The sequence below is a fragment of the Solea senegalensis genome, linkage group LG4 (assembly GCF_019176455.1).
Source record: "Solea senegalensis isolate Sse05_10M linkage group LG4, IFAPA_SoseM_1, whole genome shotgun sequence".
Classification (NCBI taxonomy): Eukaryota; Metazoa; Chordata; class Actinopteri; order Pleuronectiformes; family Soleidae; genus Solea; species Solea senegalensis.
Window position 1 is genome coordinate 18,398,506 of NC_058024.1, and position 24,080 is coordinate 18,422,585.

Here is a 24,080-nt window from a genome sequence, read left to right on the forward strand (position 1 = left end):
TTACAGTCTTGTTTATTGTTTATTATATATATTTATTTACAGAGTTTACCCCAAACCTTTCAACACATTTCTAGAAACTGAGGCTCAGTTGTACAAGTATGTATGTAAGCATGTAACACTACAAAGAAATTGAACCAACCTTTTTTTTATACTAATAGATAGAATAGAGAGTAATTGGTGACCAGTGTGTTGCATTTTGAAAGTCAGTGTTTCTTGGTGAATAACAATAATAATAATAATAATAAAAAATTGAATTTTAAATGAGACCAATGACAGTGTGCTTAAGTTAAGTTTGGTAAATTGAATAAATACTGTGGTCGAGCTGCCTGCAGTACCTCCAATGCTCAGCAGTTGTCCACACTTACGGAAGTACTGCAGTAAATAGTGTAAGTTTAGTCTGAATATGCACGATGTTGTGCCACAACTCTTATTTTGAAGGTCCCGTCGAAGACGAGGTGTGTCTTTTAGTTTCTAACCGTAACGTGACAGTTTGATGAATCACAGTCTCTCTTGTTGTTCTTCAGCTGCTTCTCTGGACGGAGAAGATCTGCAATCTTTGGACTTTTACTTATTACACAGAAGGAAGAGTTTTTTGTTTCGTCGCTGGAGCAGAAAGAGCCAAAATCTCTGCATTTTTCTTTTTTCTCTCTCTCTCTTCTTTTTCCACCGTTAGTCTTTGCTGGGATCAGTTCAGTCCAATGCAGACAGGTGATGGATGTCAGCAGGGTTCAAGGTAAGAAGCTGCGCCTTTATCAAGGTTTTTATCAAAGAATGTGGGAAAAAAGTGTGTAGAAATTGACTGAAAAGTGACTGTTTGTGTCTGTCCTCCTGTGGACAAAACGACTGGACACCCTGAGATTCACAGAGGAGTCACAGTCCATTACTTCTTTATTTTCTCAAACATAAAATGAAGACAAAAATATATTGAACTTAATCAACTGTAATCCATATTCAGTTATTTTAACTATATTGACCCAAAAAAACCAGCTTCACATTAAAAATCCAAACAGTTCTCTTCTTTTGATATTTCCACTGAGGTAGATATACAGACTGAAAATAAAGTAAGTACTCTCACTGTGAGTCACAAGTTTGCCTGAGAGTGACTCGTCTCTGCAAATACACACACAAACACACGTTTGTCCAGCTGTCCTTGTTAGGACATTGTGTTGACTTCCATTCACTGAACACGACCTGACACCAGCACATCACATTAATATCCTAATTCTAAGCTGAACCTTCACACAGCCCAGCGGGGTTGTGAGGACAGACCAGTGGAAACAAAACCACACAGGATTCAGGATTTTAGAGGGTTTATTGGCAGAAATATTTTTTCTTTCTAAAAGTGTTTTTTAAACTCAGCCTGTATTTAATTCCACCTCACTGTTCTGTTTTAATGCTGTGATGACCACAGAATGGAGAGGGGTGTTTTCTTTCTCTACCTTTGTGTCAGCAGTGGAGTTAGTCACAGAGCTGGATCAACATCACTAGGACTAATAATGACGTGAGTAGGGCTGAAACTAAATGAATCGTCAACTATTTTGTCAGTGACTCGTTTTTTGAAGAATTAAAACAAGCTCAAATGTGAACATTTTCTGGTTCCTTTGCTCCATGTAACAAAGACATCATTAAAACTGAATTCTTTTTCTGGTTTGTGACATTCACTATTTCAGAGACAGACACAAATCTACTCGGGATGACCTGTTTTGTGTCCAATAGTGATACCGATATCACAACATTAAGTATCTACCGACACTGATTTTAGTCTGACACATTTGTTTTACATCACTTAAAGTCTGACACGTGGCGCTTGTGTTGTGCCCAAAAAGACACGCATGGAGAGAGTGTGAAGAATTCATTATAATTTACAGTGAAAGGTGACAGTGCTTGTGAGAATGTATGTTCACAAAAGACTTGAGGGTGAATCCAGGACAAAACAACAAACAAAAATTCCAACTTCCCACCAACCAGAAACTGACAGGCCTCTCAAACGAAACAGAAAGCAAAGACACACACTAATCAAAACAGGTAACCCCCCTACTGTGACTAAACACACAAATGGAATTTACACCAATATTCACACTATTTACAATGGGAACACAGATCTCAGCCAGATTTAACAAAGTTTGTAACCGTGTCAAACTCACTATTGCCTCCAAAATAACCCTCGACTCTTCTTCTGGGAGGACAACTTTATGCCTCCCACCACCAGGCACTAACCAATCCCAGGTCTCCTGTCACCACATCTGGACCGCCAGTACTTACTCTTGTCCCAAATCACAAACACTATCACAAAATAGCTCATGTATACAGCTGAGCCGTTATGATCTACATGTTCTATAGATCATAACGGCTGAGCTTTAACCCTAGTATTGGAGGTTAGTATGTCATGGCCATAGACTGTGTATAAACGTCTGTTCCGTAACCTCTAGATTGACAATTTGACAACTGTTATGACAGTATTTGCAACTGGAAACGTCACCTATTGGATTTTGGATGCATTTGGGTAACGCTTGATATCAAACAAAGGGCCTCTCTGCATGCAGTTTGCAATCCCCTATGTCAACTGGGATTGGCACCAGCGCCTCCCATGACCCTCATTTGGAGGATAAAGAAGATGGATGAATTAATTAATTTACACTTGGTTCTATTGATATACTCATTTTTATCTGGCTCATGTGCACTACTTACTCACTCACTCTGGTCACATGATGGTGGCAGCAGTGCTAATTTTGTCTTTTCAGCCTCGACTTAGTGACACATTTATGACTTGAAGGGTTTATCAATCATATCTAATTTTATGTTTGTTTGTTTGTTTGTTTTTCTGATACCTGATGCAGTGATCTTTACCAGTAATGGACATTAGTACTGCATGTTGTATCAGCTCATCTCTAAAAACTACCAGTCCTCACAGATGGCGAGGTATAGAAGCTCACTGCATCATGGGAAGTCCCCCAGCACTGTACGCCTATTGATAAACAAGGAGATGTTCAGACAAGTCTGGGAAACATCCAACTATGGTGAACATGATCAAAACGATTTTCTCTGTGAAAAGAATCTATCAGTGAATACAAAAAACAAAGGTGGAAAGAGTACTGAAATATTCTACTCAAGTAAATGTACCACTATTTTGATAACATTTTACTTAAGTACAAGTAAAAGTACTGGTCTTTAAATGTAGAAACCAAAGTAGCTTGTGTAAAAATTACTTAGTTACTTTTATAGCAAGGTTGGGGTTATTTCTTGTGTCATGCAAAAAGGACGTGGGGACACAAATCTGACAGTGATTATTTTTTATTAAAGGCAAAGCTTTACAAATTAAAGTGCAGACAAAATAAAATATGTAATATCAGTCAAAATGGTTTAACTTTCTCACTCACTCAGGGACCTTAATTAGTGCCCATTCACCTTTCCTCATCATTCACCTGTCCCCATCATTCACCTATCCTCAACTTTCACCTGTCCTCATCATTCACCTAACCTCAACTTAAAAATTACTTGAGTAAATGTAATTCATTACTTTCCACCTCTGCTCAAAGCTAAGAACAGACAAAGACCCTTGACCAGAGACCCTGTAACATCAAAAAGTGTTAGTCTTAGTGGTTTGGGTTAGATAAAGACTAAAACTGTGTGCCCCTACATGTGAATAATATCAGTCACAATAGCAGATGAGGGAATGGGAGGTGAGTGGAAGCTGTCAGTGTAGATTGTTGGAGGAATGTGGTTCTGCAGCTGCTGCTGCTCAAGGACAATGTAAATGTGGTTCGGGCGATGTTCATTCAGTTGTTCTGCCTCTATAATCATTGTGTTAGTATGCTGCTCTGCCGGTTACACCAGCTGGTTGTACGTACGTGTGTGTGTCCAGTGTTTAACAGTCTTAATCCAAATGTCAAATGTCGGCGACAAACCTGAGAGTTGCAGTTTGGTTCTGTACTTTGAGTTCTGCACACTTATATAACACAAGATAAAACATGATGATAACGTATACTGTTCACAAGCTGTTTAACCAGAACCTCATTTCAACCCTACGTCACGTAGGAAAGGAGGGGGAAAAAACATGAACCATAACAAACAGACATAGATGTTATTGTGAAAAAAACAAATACACAAAATCAATAACTAGTTAAACTGCGTGATGTGATTCATATTCAACTGAATTAAATTTTATTTGTATAGTACTGAAATAACATACATTATCTCAAGGCTCTGTACAACAACATTATACAAAACATTATAGAGAAACCCAACCATTCATACAGTGAGCAAGCACTAGTTTATCAGTGGAGAGAAAAAAAACTCCCTTTTAACAGAAGAAGAAATCTCTGATAGAATCTGTGCAGCTGCCTTGACCGGTTGGGGTGAAAGGGGAGGGGGAGAAAGGACAAGATGGAGGTGAGGGAGAGATAGAAGTGAGAGACCTAGTGTAGTGTGGCAATGCGGCATATATTGCAATGTATCAGGATACTGTAAGCAATGGCATTATATTGCTATCTATTTTAAGACAGTAAAGACCATGTGTTTTTATTTCAAAAACAATATTCAGGTTTCAATATTCAGGAACTAAGAGGAACAAAAAATGTGGTTTTTGGGGCTAAATTAAAAACTTTAAAATAATTATCAACTAATATCAATTACTCAGCCTGTCATTTTGGCACTGAATGCTTTTATTGTGTGATTTTAGACAAATGTAGTAAGTTGATTGTGCTGGAGCAGATCCAGGATAGTTGGTCTCTGAAAGAAGCTCATTTTAGTTTCAGCTCGTCCTTTAACAGCCTTTTCTTTGCCGTTTCCTGAACAACACATCACATCACATCATATCTACTTTTTCCTCCGCAGGAAATTATTTCATGCCAGCCGCCAAATGAAAAGTCAGCATTTGTGTGAGACCAGCCAAGGCCCAGTTGACAAAAGTAGACGTAAGCTACTAAGTTAATAGGACGATGAATCAATATGCAGTGATACTGACGTTTTACAGCAGGATGACGGATGGATGGATGGTGGATGGATTGTCTCACTGTAGAAGTCAACACCACTGCACACATTACAAACAAATCAGACAAAATCACAAATGGTAAACATTACCTGTAAAAAGGTTGTTAAAACGGGAACCAGCCAGTTCACGGAAAACCCCCTCTAGTTTATAGAGAAATGTCACCATTGTGAGTATTTAGAGCTGCGGGACAGTGTTTGTGTGAATGAGTCAAAACACAGTCAACTACTGTGCTCCGGCACAATGACAGCAGAGCTGCGGAGACTGATCGGGCTGTTTATAGACACAGAGACACCGAGGATGATGACACAAGTCAAGCTCTTCACAGGAACTGCTCAAAGTACACAGAGCCACCTGTTTACATCTGAACTCTGAAGGTTTACTGAAACACTGGCAGAGAGAGTGATGAGTAACAGATGGGGTGAATTGGTAAATTTAACAGAACAAAGAAAGAGAAAGACCAAGATCTTAGAGAGAAAAGCAAGAGGCTGCAGAAAAAACAGTGTGTGTGTGTGTGTGTACTTGTATCTGTTACTTACTTACTACAGTACCAGTTGTACCAGCCAGACCAAAACCTGGTCCTTATGGGACAGAACCTCATTTCTGAGGAACTGGTTAAGATTTAAAGGCTAAATGTTTTTATCGTTAGGTTATTCAGATGAATGGATGTCAATGCAGAAAAAGGATAGCTGCGTGAACGTGTGTATGTGTGTCCAGGGTGGGATGATTTGTGTGGAAAAATCACTGCTACTCCCAGGAATGAATGAGTCATTATACACTTAAAGACACACACACATATATCATGATTCCATTACTTACACAGTTCCATCAGTTTGTGTTGATTATAGTTGTCTTATCTTAGAACGCAGTGAATGAGGCCTTTGACCAAACAGTGTGATTACCAGAGCAGTCAGAACTCAGTAACACAAATGCAGATTTCATGAAATTTGCATCACCCAAATCAAAGTGTGAGAGATAGTGCAGCTCTGGTTGTTTTAAATTAAAGAACTTAATTTGCCACTAGTACACGCAATTACAGTACGAGTTCTAAAGTTCTAAAGTCTGAACACATAAAAGCTCCCGGAGACACAGGAGTTGTTGATCCACTGCTGCCTCCATCAGTAAGTTCGGAAGTCTTATTTTGTTACTCTTGTGTTTAAATTCTTTGTTCAGATTTACTACAGTGACACAAACTGACCACACGAGGCAGCAGTAGACCAGCAGCTCGTGTGTTCTCTGTAGACTTTGGTGTGGGTAGTCTGAGTGGTTTACAAACTTCAGTTTCCTGTTGGAAAGGTCTGTCTAACAGTGAGATAATATATTCTTAAGTTATGGTAGACCTAAGCTGACATAGATTTTATCAGCCGTGTCTTTTGTGTCCTTGCTGTGTCTCAGCCATGTTTTCACTCTGGTTCTCGCCGTCAGAACCTCATAAAACTGTTTTGCAATAAAGTTAAAGCCTGTGAAATTATAATTATGTTTATTGTTAATTTATTTGTTAAAGCCTGTGAAATGTTTGCGCTAATGTGTCTCCTTCACTTGTTTCTCGATCTATTTCCTTCACACTGGTAGTTTATTGGTTAGTGTATCACATGATACACTCAAGATCAGCATCATGCTGGTTATATCTATGTAAACAGGAATATGTTTACTTACTGTGCAGACACATTATATTTTATCTTATTGTACCTTTATTTTATTGTATTTTACTCTATATTTAGACTTTTTTATTTCATTTTTTATTTCTTGTTATGAATCCCTGCACCTCACTTTAGGTCTATAAACATGTACTGACTGATAGAAACCACATGGGGGAGTGTGAACCTAAAACAAGCTCCAAACCATCTATGGTCCAAACTGGTGTTTTTGTTCCCCACTGATTAAATGAGGTTTGTGATGCCTTCATGTCTCAGGACATCTGTGTCAATCTGGTCTCCTTCTGTTGGATTCAAGCATCAGTTTAGATCTTTTCCATATCCATGTGGTGAAATATTCAGTGGCTGCTGGTCCCGTTTATAAGTGCTGTAAAATGAGTCCCTCAATCCTTGATCTGGTTTGTAACAAGATTGCTGTTTATTTTAATTAAAAACTAATGTCTGATCAGTGAAACTAAATTCTTCCTCTCTTCTATTCTCTCTCTACGTCCTTCTGGCAGGTCGAAGACACAGAGTGAAACTTCCTCCTTCTCTCTTCCCTCCTGATGGCTGGTCACTCCGAGGGGTAAGAACAAAGCTTCCATGTAAAATACAGATTCACATTATTCACTCTATCTTCACCACAGACCTGATTGTTAACTTAACCCTTAACCAACCCAAGAAACAACAACAACACTGGGTCACAAAGAATACAGGAACATTCTTACAGGGGAACACTTATGTCATCTCTTAAACTGTGGATTGTTGTTGTTCATCATCTTTTGTTAGGTCAATAACATGGTAAAACATAGAAATTGATCATCAAAATACTTGGTTTTGGTGTTAATTGTGTAGCTGAATAATATTCCGTTAATTATTGCAGCCCTAATTTGATAAACATTATATATATAGTAAACATTATACATATAATATAGTAGTATAGTATATTCACTTTGATTTGTATTGTATTTTTTAGTCTTTATGTCGTTCCATTTTTCCTCTGTAGTTTATTTCCCTATATAAATTGTTTTGCTTGTCGTACACATGTAAGCAGGTATGTGCATTTTGGCCTTTCATACACGTACAGACTGTGGGTTGGGTCTCTGAAAACCTACATTTTCCACTCAGCAATGATAACACTCGCTGAACCTTGGCCTCATGTAAGCAAACGTTATGATGCCACACAATTAACACAGAGGGAACACACGGTGACATTAGAAGCCAAAGATGTAGTTTTCCCTGTGTATACATTTACACTGTGAGCAGAGAGTGTGAAAAGCTTCACCATGGCAGTAGATTTTTTCAAAAATATCCAAACTGGAAGTAAACAAGACAAGATATACGAGGAACAAAGTCTAGAGAAAAAAAAGACAGAACAACATACCACGGCTAATAAAACAACAGAAAACACCAACCAACAGTCTGGAGAGTCATGACCATGACAGAACACTTCTTCACAGTGTTCTGCCACTTCATGTGTCGATGAAGTTAGCAAACCAAAGCTATGTCTACTCACTGACTGTCAAAAGTTAAAAAGTTAAAAGCGTTATTCGTCCAAGAGTGGAGACTAAGACAAAACACACAAAACAGCACTTATAAACCAGAGTTTATGATGTTTGTGTGTCAACGTCTCCACCGCTGGTGTCTCAATGTCTCCTGTAGCTCCTAATTATAGACGCCTGTTTCCCCCCCAATGGCCGTCACTTCCTGTTTGTCCAGTGGGAACTGAGTGGACACACACACACACAGACACATTGTGAAAGGTTCCTGTTCCTAAGGGTCTGTTGATCCACTTAGACTGTGACCTGATGAGTTGGAGGAGCAGGACAAAGGTGGAGCGCGGCAGACAGAAGAAGAGAAAAGATAACGTTTAAAAACTTTTAAAAGTCTGACAGAGGATTAGAAGAAGCCTCTCCTGGATTAGCAGTGGAGGAGTAAAGTGAACCAAACAAGGTGGAGAGGAGACATACGAGAACCCACAATGTGACTGTGAAGGAGGTGATTCAAAGGAGGAGAGAGAGAAATCAGGAGCAGGAAAAAGGAGAAGTGGTTTGGAGCTGTTGACTTTCATGTGGGGAGGAGAAACCAGAGGCGAGCCAATGTGACTGTGGGGTAAAAACAGGGTGACCTGGAGGCCGAGGAGCAGCAGGTGTTTGCAGAGAGAGAGAGAGAGAGAGAGAGTTCATTAACACTTGAACTGTGTTTGAGAAGCAGATCTGGTCCTGATGATGGGCTGCTGTCTCTTTGTTTACTATCGGGTGAGTGTGAACCATCAGTGATAATGATCACAATCAGGATCCTAAAGATTTAAATGAGTCGATCCAATGCATAAGCGAACTAAGCGGCCGCTTCCCAGTCCAGTAGTGTGTGGAGTTCTTAACATATTTAAGTATATTTTAAGGATACCTTTAAATATGTTTAGATATCTAAATAGTGTTGAGCTTTAAGTTGTTCTGTTCTATTTTTGAGTTGAAGATTGCTCATCTGTTCTCTGTTGTTTATTTAAAGTTCAGTATCACCGGAGTGGCACTGGTTTGGTGTAAATAATAATATTATTATAATAAGTCAAGCTCTAGCTACTCTGGGGTGGTAAAAGGGGGGACCCCAAATAAATCAAATTCAGCTTAGGACGTCATAAAGGCTTGGTGCAGCCCTGCATGTTGATCACATAGACACCGAGTAGAACACAAACCCTTCAGAAAATACAGAAAATATAAATAAGATAGACTGTAATTATTAAGATGTATGCAGTGCAGCATCGACATGTCCTGTCTTTTTTGTCAGTGCACAATTTTGTCCAATTTCTGTACATTTGCTGTTGGGTTACACTTTATTTCATGTTGATGTCTTTTTTCAAAGGCACTGAATCATGTGTATAATGTGCAGACTGAAAGGAAGCAGTAATCTGTTCCCTGGGATGTTTTGAACCTCGTAGACTCTGCTCGTCACACTGCAACATTTGCTGTAGTTGTTATGCATTGCAAACAGAACAAACAAACAAAAATGAGAGTGTAGGACTCATTTAAAACACTTCTTACATGGAGACGGACGTTTTAAAGATTAAGTCACAAGAGCAAATTTGTGTGTAATATCATGTTTCTTGACACCTACTATTATTTTGGATAACTTACCAACTTTCCAGAGATATATGTTTGGTAAATAAATCAGAGCTTCATTCATCTTTTGTTATTTTAGATATATACACATTTTATGTAAAAGGCTGGAATGAATGTTGTGAATCTGTGAATTCCAGGCTAATCTCTGGGAATGATTGTCAAAGAGGATTTCAGCAGTGATTCCTAAGGTGTTCAAAAATAAAAGTCTGGGATTGTGGAAAGAAAGGCTGATTAAACTGTGTAATTTGTGTAGACCATATATGGACAGGAGGAGCAGACTCCTCCTCTTCCTTCACCTCCCGCTTTTTTTCTGTAGCAACAAGGGGTTAAAGGCACAGTCTGCCAGGTTATATAATGTCCGGTCAACAACAACAACAACGTCTCAACACAATACGGAGCAAACGGCAGACTTCCTGCTATTGTTATACTCTGTTACACTGATCTCAACATCCTCCTCTTCCTCTCCTCTTTTCTTCTCTCCTCTCCTCTTCTCCTCTCCTCTGTCCTCTTATCTTCTCATCCCCATCTCTTTAAACCTCCTCTTATCTTCCCTTTTCCCCTTTCTCTCCTTCACCCTCTTCTTTTATCCTCCCTTCATGTTACACTCCATCTTCAATCACTCTCTCCTCTTCTGTACTATTGTCTCCCCTCTCCTCACCCTTCTGTGGCTCATTTCTTGTCTTCTACAGAACTTGTCTTCTACTCCTTGTGTCCTTGTCACATCCCTTTTTATTTTTTTCTCTTCTCTTCAAATATATTTCTTCACACACTTCTTCCCTCTCCTCTCCTCTCCTCTCCTCTCCTCTCCCCTCCTCCCCTCTGCCTCAGGTGTTTGTTTGTGATTTCTTTCTATTGTTTTATCGTCATGGCAACATACAAGAAAGGTTTTCCTTATTCTCACACTGCTGCACACGTGGAGTTTCTCTTCTGCTATGGTTCTGTCTTTCCACTAAATTTGCCTGGTCCTAAAAATGGCTGATTGAAAGACTTTCTCTAGAGTCTGTATTTAATTATCAGGGGGTTCATTTTCCTACAAAATTACTTTTATTCATTTAACATGTAAACTGAAAATGATTTTGGTGTTTTGAGCAGCATAACTCAATATATAAAGGATGTATTTGGATGTGAGTTATGGCCCAAACAAGAAATGATCAGATGTTGGTAGTGATCTGGACAGGGTTTCAGAAGTGAAACAAACAAACAAAAACATTGTTATCGTTGCAGGATAAGGTAGTGTATTGACACTGTGGGAAACTGAGCAGCTCTGGCAGGGATTTGTGTTCTCTGAGTGCTTTCATTGGTTTAATATGTGCTGTTACACCTGTTACTGTGTTCTGTTTGTTGCAGAAGAAGAGGAAGCAGGCGAGCAGAGATGCAGACTCCCTTAGCCTCTGCAGTCTGGACATCAATGTAAGTTCAGCTCCATAACTTCTCTGTGGTGACTGTTGAATTGTATCCATATAAGGCTCACACTGTGGTCACAGTTTGTGCTCAAGTGTAATGTAATGGAAAATAGCTGTCACAAAATTTGCGCTTTAGAGAGAAAATTAATGCAGTGTGATGTTTATAGTCTCTGTCATAATATTTTATAACTCAAACCATCCAATCCAATGTGGCCTTTCCCTTCAAGATGACCCAGCTTCGATCCTTTGGCAAGTTGTCCATTATGGGTCGCCAAATATCCATAAAAATGTTTTCATTCTTTTTCTAGTGTCTTTTTCTAACATTTGACTTTGCAACCACAACTGTTAAAGCTTAACTTTCTGTTTTTTTTGTTGTTGTTGATGTTATTATTCAGCCTCAGCCAACATTTTGTGTCCATATAAAAATAGTCTCTGTCAAGCAAAACTATCAAACCTGCCTGAGGGAGTGTTTATGTATATACTCTAGTAGTGCAGGGGCGGGTGGGGACAACATGCATTTATCTCATCAAACTGCTGAACATGCTGGGGTTTTTATTGAACTTCTGGAACTTTCCATGGGCTTTCCATGGGCTCCTCTTTGTGTTTGAAGCATTTTGCTTTACTTGTACAATGTTGCTGTTGCCTCCGTCTGTCTTGATATAAAATGCATCACTTCCAGTGTGCAGCACAGGTATTATTGCCAGGAAACACAGATAAAGTCGTGTGGAGCTGATAGGCTTCATCAGCATCGTTTGAACTAGCTTTACAATCACTTGACTGTAACAGACGTTTGTTTGTATTTATAAAAGTCTTGCACTGCAGTTTCAGGGACCATTAACCCTAGTCTGGGTGATAATGTTTAGAGACATGTTGTATATGATTGTTATTCCCCATCATTAGAATATACACCACTCTTTATGACACATAAAATACATGAAATCAAACACAATGAAAAATCTGGAGGAACAGGTAGAAAAATGTGACTCATGCAGCCATAACAATAATCACTTTAGAAATTAGAATTTCCTATATGGAGGGATCCATCCATCTTCTATTGCTTTATCCTCACCATGAGTGTCGCGGGGGGGGGCTGTGCTAATCCCAGTTGACATAGGACGATAGGCGGGGTCGCACCCTGGACAGTTCGCCAGTCCATCACAGGGCCACATATAGGGACAATCATCCACTCTTACACTCACACCTACGGTCAATTCAGAGTGTCCAATTTACTTAATCCCCATATCGCATGTTTTGGACTGTGGGAGGAAACCAGAGAACCCAGAGAAATCCATCCAACATGCAAACTGTGTCTTCTTGCTGCAAAGGCAAGAGTGGTAACCACTACACCAACCGTGTGGCCCTATATGGAGGCATAATAGTAATAATAAGAAGTTTGAGAAAAGAAAACCTTCTGAATCTTCGTAAAGATAAAGCCCAGTGTGTCTCTGTCACGGTAGGTTGTCCTTCAAACATGAATGTTTTGGAGGCTTTCGGTCATGTCAGACCTCCTCTCCCGAATGCGTCTGTATTTTTAGCCATCTGCCAGCAGACCGTTCCTTCCCGGGCGTTTCCCTCCCTGCTCAGTCTTGCACAGGATGTACACCCTGTTCAATACACTTCAGTGTGACAAACAGACCCAACCGAGCCATCAGTTTAATGTTGTTACAAACCAGCGCTGGTAGATAAAGAGCCGGGCATGAATTACACCCTATTGTTTCTTTACTCTTACTCATTGAGTCACATACAGTCACATTGTGCTCTTATTGAAAATACAGGAACTGGAGAGCACTTAATCTGATTTAAGGGTCACAGGGTTCATATTTTATATCGTAATCTTCCTTTTTTAAAATAATTTTATAGGTCCATAATGTGTTTGATGCTTTACTATTCATAGACTTGCCAAATCACATGTATGTCAATGTTAAAATGTTATTATAGTATCATTATTATTCTTAAATTGTCTTTATTTCTCTGTGCCAAACTCAAAATAATCCCTAATTTTGAAACAATATGTGGCATTTTTGACTATAATCTGTTTGAAACTATTATGTATAATTCGAATAATGAATCTAGATGGTTAAATGAGTCTTGGTGTCATTTAGAGATGCAGCATATTCACTAAGGAGGTTTCTGTTTGGCACCAGAGTGCTTATTGACATGTTCACTAGTTAATTAAAATCTGGTGAATCCCTCAGGGTGATTGAATAACAGTTATTGATTTTGGTCCTGTGAAATGACAGTGCACTGGTTACTAAACTGTGTGGGAAGATCATTTTATTGTGTTATTGTGTGTAAGTGTTCCATAACATCCCTTGTAAACTCTGTCTTCTACAGGAGTTAAAGCGATCATCTTCCTGTTTAAAGCCCATCCTATCAGTCAAGGTTCAGTTCAATATTCACCGTGTAAAAGTTTTACGCAGTTTTACACAGAACATTGCAAAATCAGGCAGGTTTAGCAGGAATCTGTTCTTGGGCTGGTAGTTCTGGGCATCCATGACCGACTGTCTCATTTACAGACATGTAATGTGAGTCAGACGAGCAGCTATTGGCAAGTATACCAGTGAGGTGAGGTCAGTGACTCAGATCTTTTCAAAGGAAACCAAAGAAAATGCATCTAAAAATGGCACTTTTCTTTTAGTTTTCACTATCTATTACTTATTTTTCTAGGTCATTCAATTTGTTTTAGAATTTGTAAGAGTAAAGAGTAAAAGAGTTAAAGTAAAACACATCTTTCTTTGGTTGGTACGTCACCAACCACCAAACAAAAAAACTCATAATATTCACTTTATAATGAATTAATACGGAGAAATAATAGAGTGAATGTTGAGCAGCTACAACCAGAGAGATGATTCATTATCATTCTAGTTGCCAATGTTTTTTGAACCAATCTCAAAAAAGAAAGACTGGCAGTGTATTTGGGTGCAGACCAATGGGCTGTGGTGACTTACTATCTTTTGGGACTTTGCATTGTTCCATTGAGATGAATCTGCCTTATTGTAAGATATTTAACAATTTAAACAATTTAAGAAGATGCTATTGTGACCGTGTACAGTCCCCACCCACAGGACAATGTCTTCACCTTTTATTACGACCACTTTCTATTTTAGAGACGATTCCTATGTAAACTGTTGACGGTGTGGTCTGTGGAAACCACCTCACCACTAACAACCCCCCAGGCTTCCTCATCACACATCCCAGTTCCACAGAAAAAAACGTTTTATAAATATAAACATGCTAAAGCGCGTCCACAACTGATAAAAAAAAGTGATGAAAAGGGAGGTGAGGTGAGGGAGAGGAAGTAAAGTGAGTGAGTGAGTGAGTGAGTGAGTGAGTGAGTCAGAGAGAGAGTGAGAGAGTGAGAGAGTCAGTAGGGAAATGACCTTCACTGAGAGCCAGAAAGCTTTAACAGAGCTTACAAGAACAAATAATGCAGAAGAACAAGGTCCAGAGCTTCTCATGGTCTGAACTGCAGGTTTTTTTAACCCTGTCCTTACTGGACTCTTTCATCTGAGGTCTGTGGCCACCAGAACTGAGCCGAAGATCCACAAGATCTGTCTGAAAGCGGTGCTGCTCCTGTGCTGGATCCAGATCATTTGCTTCGTTTGGTCCTTTGTTAACATCAGGCGTGTTTGGTACATTACCACAGCAGAGGCTGAGAAGCTGATCCAGACTCTAGCCAGTACTGATGATCTGTGAAATCTGACTTAAACTCTGGTATCAAACGACGACCAGACCAGATTTTGCACGGTCTGGTACTTGCTGGGATCTCAGCTGTTGTCAGTAGCTTTTTGGATACTGAAGAGTTTTGCTGGCAACAGAGAAGTGTTGGACACAAAGATGCTTGTCTTTTTAGTATCAAATGCATTTTGACTCCTTCTGTGGATGCTCTGGTGTTTACTGAGTGCTTGTATCAATACCAGACTCAAACCTGTGTGAACATTTGACAGGTTTAAACATATATCTTTTTGGACGATCCCTTGATACTGGGAATGGTCCAGATCCTGTGCTGTTCTTTGGTGTGAGCAGTATGGTGGAGGGCCCGAAACCCCTCTTCCTGCTGGTACAGCTGTTAAAGTCTGGATGCTCTGTAGAGTTCAGCAAAGGGAAAAGCAGCAGCATGAGAAAACTGCTGGAGGTAAGAGAGAGGAAATCCCCTTCATGGAAACACATCCTTATGGAACTGGGTTAATGTGCCTCACTAACTAAAACGTGTATTTTTATCAATGCAGTCTTTATTGTCATGTTGTTGTATCTTCTCTTAACTCGTGTCACACACACTCTCAATGCTTTGTTTTAAATTCTATTCACATTAATGACTCATGGATACAGTTTGTTAATTTAATGTATTGATATATACCCCAGACGAGTATATATCAGAGATAGAGATTTTATTTAATATAACTGTAAATCTGATTTAAATCTAAAAATACAGATTTTTTTTTAAATAATTACAGTATTACCTATAATAATGTTATAATTGTGAGTTAATTGTGAGTAAGTTTTACCACAATAACATATTTGAAAATGACTGTGAGAGTTGTTTTCTCCCATCGTGTTAAATATGGGTAATCAACCTTCAAACCCTTTATCTCTTCATGATCAGTTAGTTTAGTAATACAGGACATGGTGAAACCAGCAAATATTAACATTTTCTCCAAAAAAACAGAAATTAAAACTAATATATATGAATCTTTCAAATAAGTGACAAGTCAACAACACTTCCATCTTGTGGAGGTGTTGTTAATAGTCATTTTTGACTCACAGGTGTCAGTAAAAGTAAAGTGGTTCATTGTGAGTCACATACTCGTGTTTTTTTTATTTCTCATTTTCATATTTTACCATTGAACATGAGTTTAATCGTAAATATATGAGACCGTGTGAGGCATTCTGCTGTAATGAGGTAACTAGACCAACTGAATTGATCGTTGTCATATTGAATCAACTGAAAACCCATTACAACATGTCCAATGGAAACTTCCCAAGTGTAGAGCAAATATACACATCAGTGGATTTTAAAACAAATGATATTGTCAGCACATACAACAGTGTCATCTGATAAGATAGGGAAAACACTGAACTCATTTACATTAGCTCCTCCCTTAGAGAAATCAAGGACACAAATAAAAATCTACATGGAGTTTGCTTGTTCTCCCCATGTGTGTGTGGGTTTTCTTCAGGTTCTATGGTTTCCTTCCACAGTCCAAAAACATTGGGGATTAGGTGGAAATTCTAAATTGACTGTAGGTGTGAATGTGAGAGTGGATGGTTGTTTGTCCCTGTATGTGGCCCTGTGATGGACTGGCGAGCTGTCCAGGGTATACACCACCTTTCATCCTGTCCTATGTCAGCTGAGATTGGCACCAGTTCCCCCTGTGACCCTCATGTGGAGGATAAAACAGTAGAAGAAGGATGGATGGTACAAAGTTTAATGGTCAGCTGACTGAGTGCTGAACCATACTATACACACACACAGTTTGTTGCAGTATGTTGGTGTGGCTGTGTGTGTAACACACAGGATGTAGCCTACTGTCTGGACTTCAGTTCTCTCTCTCTTTGTGTATGTGTGGACGTAAGTTTTGTTTAATAATATAATATGTGATCAAACTCTGTTCTCCTGCAGGAGCCCAGCACCAAGCGCAGTAAGCCTGTATCTAGGGTGGCATCTCTGGCCAACCTGCTGCCACCCGTCAAGACCACCCCGCTGAAGAGGATTGGTCAGACGCTGCAGGTAAATCAGTGGTTGTTAAAATTGTCACTGAGCCTCAGAGACACATTCTACAGACTTCTCTTACTTTGGTGTGACGTGGATGGTCGAGAGAGTAGGAAAAATAGAGAAGAGAGACAGGAGATGACCTGGGATTGACCATCAATGGTTCACTATAATTGCAAGTCAAATATCAGAATTCCAGATGTTGAAATTGAATTGAAACAAGCAGGTTTTTCTCTTACTAAATGTAATGAACATATATTTTTTTTCTTCCTTTGCGCAGCGCTCCATTAGTTTTCGTAATGTAAGTCAGACAGAGAGAGCTGCCCCTCCTCCTCCTCCTCCTCCTGCTTCCTCCTCAACTACGATGAAGACGCGCACTATCTCAGCGACTGTCTCCAACTCCTCCTCTTCCACGGCTGCAACAAGGAGCTCCACAGCCACAGCTGCCAAGCGCCGCGACAGCAAACTTTGGAGCGAGACATTTGATGTCCGTATGGGAGCGATGCAATCTCTGAGCCCCAAAGAGATAAAACGACAAGAGGTGAGAATCAATCGCTGTTGCATCATCAACCCAGCACACTCAAATCTAATCCACAGTCTATAACAATCCCCAGTTGACTTTTAACCTAAAATTGCTCGATCTCTTCCTGCAGGCCATATTTGAGTTGGCTCAGGGCGAGCAAGACTTAGTGGAGGATCTCAAGTTGGCTAAGAAGGTAAACAAAGCTTTTTGTTTCTTATTCTTCAAGCATTTACTTTCATCTACATTGATAAATGACCTGTATATTTTTGAGTATGCCCATGTGAGTATGAATGCTTGTGTACTGCAGGCCTACCATGACCCAATGCTGAAGCTATCAATCATGACTGAGGAGGAACTGAACCAGATCTTTGGCACTCTGGACTCACTGATACCCCTGCATGAAGGTCTGTTGAAGTATATTGATGGAAGAGCTCTATTAAAGATGGCTACGTGTCTTAAAGTTTCAAACGGGCAGGTGCTCAAGAGAAAACTCTCCCTGGATATGGTTCTGCTCTGGACCTTGTTGTTTCTGCTTCATCTGTGACATTATGGTCTGGCAATACATTGTCTTCCTCATCCTTACTGGCAGAGGGCGTGTTGTAGGATAACAATATGATGTATATTTGTGTAAGACTGCAGAGTTGATACATGACAAGAGTCAGTTTGCAGCCTCAGTCACATAGAACGTATAAACAAAAACAACACATACAGCAACGACTCTGTCAGTACCGCAGTGAATATATTTGCAAATCTGTTTGTCTCCCCCCTGGGGGGGCAAGGTAACGCCATCTTAAGTCAGTTAGCTGGACTCCGATGATCTTGAAACAGACTTTGATAATGCTGCTGAGACAGTTCTTCTCGTTCACAAGATAGACCATAAAGCCAACAAATAAAAGAAAACGTCAACAGACTTTCAATAAAGGAATGATAAAAGTTATAAGTGCTCTTAGAAGCATTAAAATAATGTAATTGCCATGGCTCAACTTCAATACCACTTTAGAATTTGGCCACATAAAAAAAATAAGCATTATCTGGTCAGACGCCAAACAGGCAGGTGCTAGAGCACGTCCATGTACGGCAGTCCTCAGCTGAGTGCTGGGTCTCAATCCTGACTGTGCAAAAACCCCTTTCAGACCTGTGCTGCTTTATGGTTATCAGGTGGACATTTAAGAAATCTGTATAAGCACCCAGATCATTTTTACCATAAAATACTGATGTCAATGCAACAACATCAACAACGTAAAAGAGTTACTTACTCATCTTTAACCTGAGGAATGTGAAGAAGGGAGGTATTTCAACTACCTGACTCCTTTACGTCTTTTTTTTACAATTGTTTGGATCTCCTCAGATCTGCTGAGTTGCCTCAGAGATGCCAGAAAACCTGACGGGTCCACAGAACATGTGGGACACATCCTGATAGACTGGGTGAATGAGCGCTTTTTGTATCTTTATTAAACATATCGAGCATAAGTGCACAATTAACATAAAAGTAAACTCTGCAGTAACATGGCCTCTGTCTTTCTGTCCCTGCAGCTGCCCTGTCTCTCCTCCTACACTCCGTACTGCAGTAATCAGGTAAAGGCCAAGGCCTTGCTGGACCGGAAGAAGCAGGATCGGCGAGTCCAGGACTTCTTGCAGCGCTGTCTCCAGTCACCCTTTAGCAGGAAGTTGGACCTATGGAATTTCCTAGACATTCCTCGCAGCCGACTGGTGAAATATCCGCTGCTTCTCCGGGAGATCCTGAAACACACGCCCAACGACAACGCAGACCGGCAGCACTTGGAGGAGGCGGTGAGGAAAATAAATGTCCAGACCTTTGACATGACTAGTCCAACCCAGACAAGTTAAATACATTTTCTTAAACCAGTCAGAATTGACATGTCTGGAATGACAACTGGTGATGATTGACATTGCTTCAGGTCGGTGATTTAAAAGTCACATTAATTTTCTCATGGACACCATGGCATTTTTTTTTGTTTGTGAAGTGTCGTGTTGTTGTCTTCTTGCATTAGAGCAAATTTGTTCCTGTGCAACAGCATTAGCTCTGCACAGTTCATCCTTTTATGTTTTTATCAAGTGCATGTATGTAGTTTGGATTTGATTTAGTCTGTTCTTCTGTGCTTCTCAGGTGCTCATGGTTCAGAGTGTGGTTGCGGACATCAACCAGCACACGGGGGAATCAGAGTGTCAGTACTACAAGGATCGTCTTTTGTACACCGAGGAAGGACAGAGAGACGAACTCATTGATCGGTCCAGGACCCTCAGCTGCCATGGAGAGCTGAAGAACAACAGAGGACTCGTCAGTAGATTTCAACACTTTTATACAACATTTTTCCCCCTGTTAAATCTGTTCTTTATTAAGTTCTTAAATCCAAAGGTTTGGGTCCTGTTGAGGCTTTTTACAGATATACCATTCATGTGTGTGGAAACCATTGAACTACAAGTCAATTACAAGTATCAGAAAGCAAAGAAACATTACACTAACATCTCCAACTCTTTCTCTGTCGTTCCATGTCTTTCCAGAAGCTTCATGTCTTTCTGTTCCAGGACATCCTGGTTATCACCAGGTCACTTTCACTCAATGACCAGTCATTCACCTACCAGCTCTGCCGCCAGCCAATCCCCATCCGGCAGCTCGACCTGGAGGATCTATCGGACGGAGAGATGAGAGTGAGCGGCTCCATCAGAGGTGCTTTCAGCAACAACGAACGGAGTTAGTACTGCACAAATATGCACTGAACCACAGTAGCATTTCAGTTTGTCATTTTAGCAGAGCAAATCCTAATACAGGCGTCATAAGTGGAATGTGTTGATATACTTTGATTGGGTGTCCACATATTTTTGTCCACAAAGTGTGCATGGTAATTTATTATTTTGGTGACTGGATTTCATTTTCATACTGACATCTGTGTATATTTTCTGTGTATACATGTTGATCATCATTCTTTTCACAAGGTTTATGTATTTTTTGTGAAATGATATACCGCCAGTTTATCATTTTAGTTATCCTTCCTATTTATATTCTCACAGACTGTATCTTATATAAACTCTCATTCATGTGAATAGATTTCAACATTAAAACCTGCTTAATTGTTGTCTGATGAAGTCTGACCATTATAACCTTTCATGTTTCCTGCTATCACTCTCTTCTTTTCAGCAAAGAACTTCTTCCGGGTTTCATGCCGTACTGCAGGTCAGCCTCAGAGCCACTGTTTCCAGGCCAGTGACGCCTTCAACAAACAGCAGTGGATCAATTGCATCAGACAAGCCAAGGAGGCCGCAGCACTGACTGGAGACCAGCCATCGCACACAGGACAATGTCTGGAGACAAGACTTGGTAGAAGAACACCGAGTTTACAAGGTGATCCAGGGATTGATGTTGAAAAGGGGATGTGGGGGGAGATGGAGCCCGGGCTTGGTTTGGAAGGAAAGGATGCTCTGACTGGAGTTAGAGAGCTGAGCTTAGATAAAGAGGCTGATCCGACTCCAAAAACAATGAGTGGTGCGGCCATGGAGACAGACTTGACTCCAGATGATGGGACAAGGTTTGAATTAGATGGAGAAACAGGGATGGACAGTGAGATGAGGCTGATGGTCAGTGAGGCAGAGACAGGCGAGATGGAGACAGGGCTGGGTTCCTGTCAAGAGACACGGGCAGAGCCAGTAACTATGGATGCAGGAAGAGGAGAAGAAGGAGAGACGATCAGCACAAGTGACATTGATCATCCCTCTCTTCTCTCCTCTGCTCCTCCCACTCAAGAGGAAGAGGATGTCATTAAGGGGGTCAATGTCATTGAGATGTCATTGAGTGGCGATAAGGAAGACGAGGAGCTTGACACAGATACCATTGAAGCTGAATCACTGGAAGACGAGGAGCTAACCCTCAGGTGCTGATACAAGGACCAAGTGAACCAGGATACACAGAAGGACTCTCAATGCTGCCTGTCACAGGTGGGATTTGATGATGAAATGTCTGAAAGCACATCAATTCAAATCAATCAATCAAGAACATTGTAACTTCTGCTGGTAACACTGTGTTCTAGAATGTCAAAGCAACTGTCACCCAAAACTCTGGAACACTGATCTTGTCACATGTGATGAGCGTGTAGCAACTACACGGACGCTTTAAGAACTGGGAATCAGTGGTGCTTCATTCACATGCTCCAAATTACAACAGATTTGCTCAGGTTATGTGTTATAACGACTCTCTGACTCCCCCTCACACAAGTAGAACAGAAAACTTTCACTGACATCTGTCTCCTCAAGTGTCAACGTTTTAATGTTCATTGGACCAAAATGCTCATATTATGATAAAAAGACAGACACTGGAGTTTTTTTCATGCTCTTAAAACGTGTATGGTTTCACTGCCTTTTGAATACGAGGGGAGAAGTCACTGTCATGTGAACTGCAGCTGTGGCCCTAATGCCAACGATCATCCCACATACCAACACTGACCTTGAACAATCTTCACTCTGAATAACGCTGCGTCCCACATCAGTGACACTACGATGACGCAAGGGTGCAAACATGAAGGTTATTCGTGGCTTCTTCCTGAGTTTATTCCTGCATAGTTAACATTCGCTCACTTTCTTATATTTTGCAGTTGATTTGCCTTTGACCGGTGGCTTTCACCTGAATTAATTCCACAGCTGTTCAAACTGCTGACAACATCATGCTATTCCAATATTAAAAACAAAATAAATTTAACTTGTAAGGACAGTGGTTATCACTTTCTTTGTTTGTGGTTAAAATGATCATGGTCTACATGGACAGAACAATACCTGAGTGCAATATGATTGCTCTCGCTGTATTGTCTTGATACACAGTCAAACTATTTAAGTCAATATCAGACTGACGAATGGGATTAATGCTTCCCTATTGCTAACAGGCTGATTATAATATCTTGTGCATAGCATACATGCAGATCAGTATGTGCACATTAACTGACAAGTCATGTCAGAATAAAAAGCAAAAGGCAATAAGATAGAATGATGTTGCACAATCACAATTGAGGTCTCAAACTTTTTAGTCTTTCGCAGTGATTTCAATCTTTATTTGGTCTAAGACCCAGGAACGGTAGCAACAAATGGCCAAATAGTGCGGGGATTAAAACGACTCTGATGTAAATACTACACCAATATATTATAAAAGTTGGCTTTGTAAATGCTCAGCACTAACTTTACATCTCCATTGTTGAGATTTGGTTTAGTTAGTATGCAGAAGAGCTACTTCAGTTTGTTCAAAAGTAATCATCTCAAACTTGTATCTATCAATTTTGCTCTATTTTTATGTCATTTGAAGGATAACGTTATTATTCATGAAGGATTGTATTAACTTGGATGTAATCTCCTAGCAGCATTCCAAATGTGATCATTGATTTTCTCTTTGAATCATCTGTGTCCAGTACTTTTTTTTCCATGTTCTGTAAAATCCAATGCAGGACTTTGGTCGTGAAACTCAAAGAGGTCCTGATGGCGAGGCCCAGTGTGCATGTACTACATATTTACAGTATATGTAAACTATTATGTAAAGAATGTACAGTTTCTATATGAATGTAGGAACAAAGCTATTATGTTTATTACATACATATACTGTAGATGTGTATGTAATACATTACTTACAGTGGCTGGACAATCCATTTAATACATTTCCAGTGTGATGATGATAAATTCAAGGGTTTAGTTACATCAAAGAAAAGAGTTGAGCAACCCAAGACAAAACCTGTGCACACTGTCTCTTTCTTTTTATTCTGTTGAGTAAAAAAAATAAATAAAAAGGCAATAGTTAGCTGATGTATTAGCTAATGTTTTCATTGTCAGAATGCAAAACATCAATAAATGTTTTTTTAAGGAGACTGAATGGTTACTAGTGGAAGTGTTGAAATGAAGACAAGCTAAAGCCATCGGCCTATATTAATTAATTAATAATAATCAATATTATTAAGCATTTCCTGTTTTTTGTTGTTATTTGGCTGTGGTTTACTGAAGAAACTTTTTCAGATGTTCATACTTTTTTTCAATATTTACCTTTTTCCTCCATAGGCAATTAATTTAGAGGACAAATCTTGCAGACAATCAAATGAACACAATGTAATTTACACGGAATGTAGCAATACACTGTGATTTCAATATTAGTACAACAAGATACACAACAAAAAAAGTCAGTGCACAGATAGAAAAAGGTAACAAAGGCTGTGGGTTTTATACTATGAAGGTAAGTGTTTCAAAGTGTAATAATTCAGCACACAAATCATGCAATTTGAGTTCAAGATTTGCAAAACTGTGATATTAAATATCAATTGTGTACGACCAATGAAAGTGAGCTTCGAGTTCAGCAGTTTGGAGTCATGTTGTTGATAAACAAGCTTCATGTTTTCATTTGTGCGTATAAAACGGGAGGGAGAGTTAAAACTATAAAGCAGGGGTGTCAAACATATGGCCCGTGGGCCAGAACCAGCCCACCAGAGGGTCCAATCCTGCTGGCCAGATTGGACCCATCATATCACACGACATACAGACATGTATATATGTATATATGTACAGATACCTGTGACTAAATGGTTTGTCCTGTAGATCCACTGTGATCTGTAAGTTGTAAGGCATATGTGTAAATGGTAAACTTAAGCATAATAATTTTGAATATATATATATATTGATTATGTTATTATGCGTTGTATGTGGCCCATGAACTGAAATGAGTATGACAG

The 24,080-nt window shown here is 39.7% G+C and overlaps 1 protein-coding gene across 4 annotated transcripts; it reads left to right on the plus strand.

The window, feature by feature from the left end:
- Positions 1-474: 474 nt before the first annotated feature.
- arhgef3 (Rho guanine nucleotide exchange factor (GEF) 3) lies at positions 475-23,320 on the plus strand. 4 transcript variants are annotated; one of them, XM_044024434.1, is made up of 12 exons: positions 475-733; positions 7,143-7,207; positions 11,085-11,147; positions 16,761-16,868; positions 17,131-17,391; positions 17,504-17,566; positions 17,681-17,777; positions 18,722-18,798; positions 18,907-19,164; positions 19,502-19,672; positions 19,897-20,086; positions 20,531-23,320. In XM_044024434.1, exons 1-12 carry the CDS (start codon positions 712-714, stop codon positions 21,265-21,267), a joined length of 2,112 nt encoding a protein of 703 aa, XP_043880369.1. In that variant the 5' UTR covers positions 475-711; the 3' UTR covers positions 21,268-23,320. The 4 variants fall into 4 exon arrangements, with proteins under 4 accessions (XP_043880369.1, XP_043880370.1, XP_043880371.1 ...); XM_044024435.1 differs by having other exon boundaries at positions 11,088-11,147; XM_044024436.1 differs by lacking the exons at positions 475-733; positions 7,143-7,207 and adding an exon at positions 8,390-8,879.
- The last annotated feature ends 760 nt before the right edge of the window (positions 23,321-24,080 follow it).

What these genes read in the sequence shown, in the direction of transcription:
- arhgef3 (XM_044024434.1), top strand. Translation starts at nt 712, where the DNA reads ATGGATGTCAGCAGGGTTCAAG. An exon ending in GGATTGGTCAGACGCTGCAG is followed by an intron (nt 16,869 to 17,130) that starts GTAAATCAGTGG and finishes TCCTTTGCGCAG; the next exon opens with CGCTCCATTAGTTTTCGTAA. An exon ending in GACACATCCTGATAGACTGG is followed by an intron (nt 18,799 to 18,906) that starts GTGAATGAGCGC and finishes CTGTCCCTGCAG; the next exon opens with CTGCCCTGTCTCTCCTCCTA.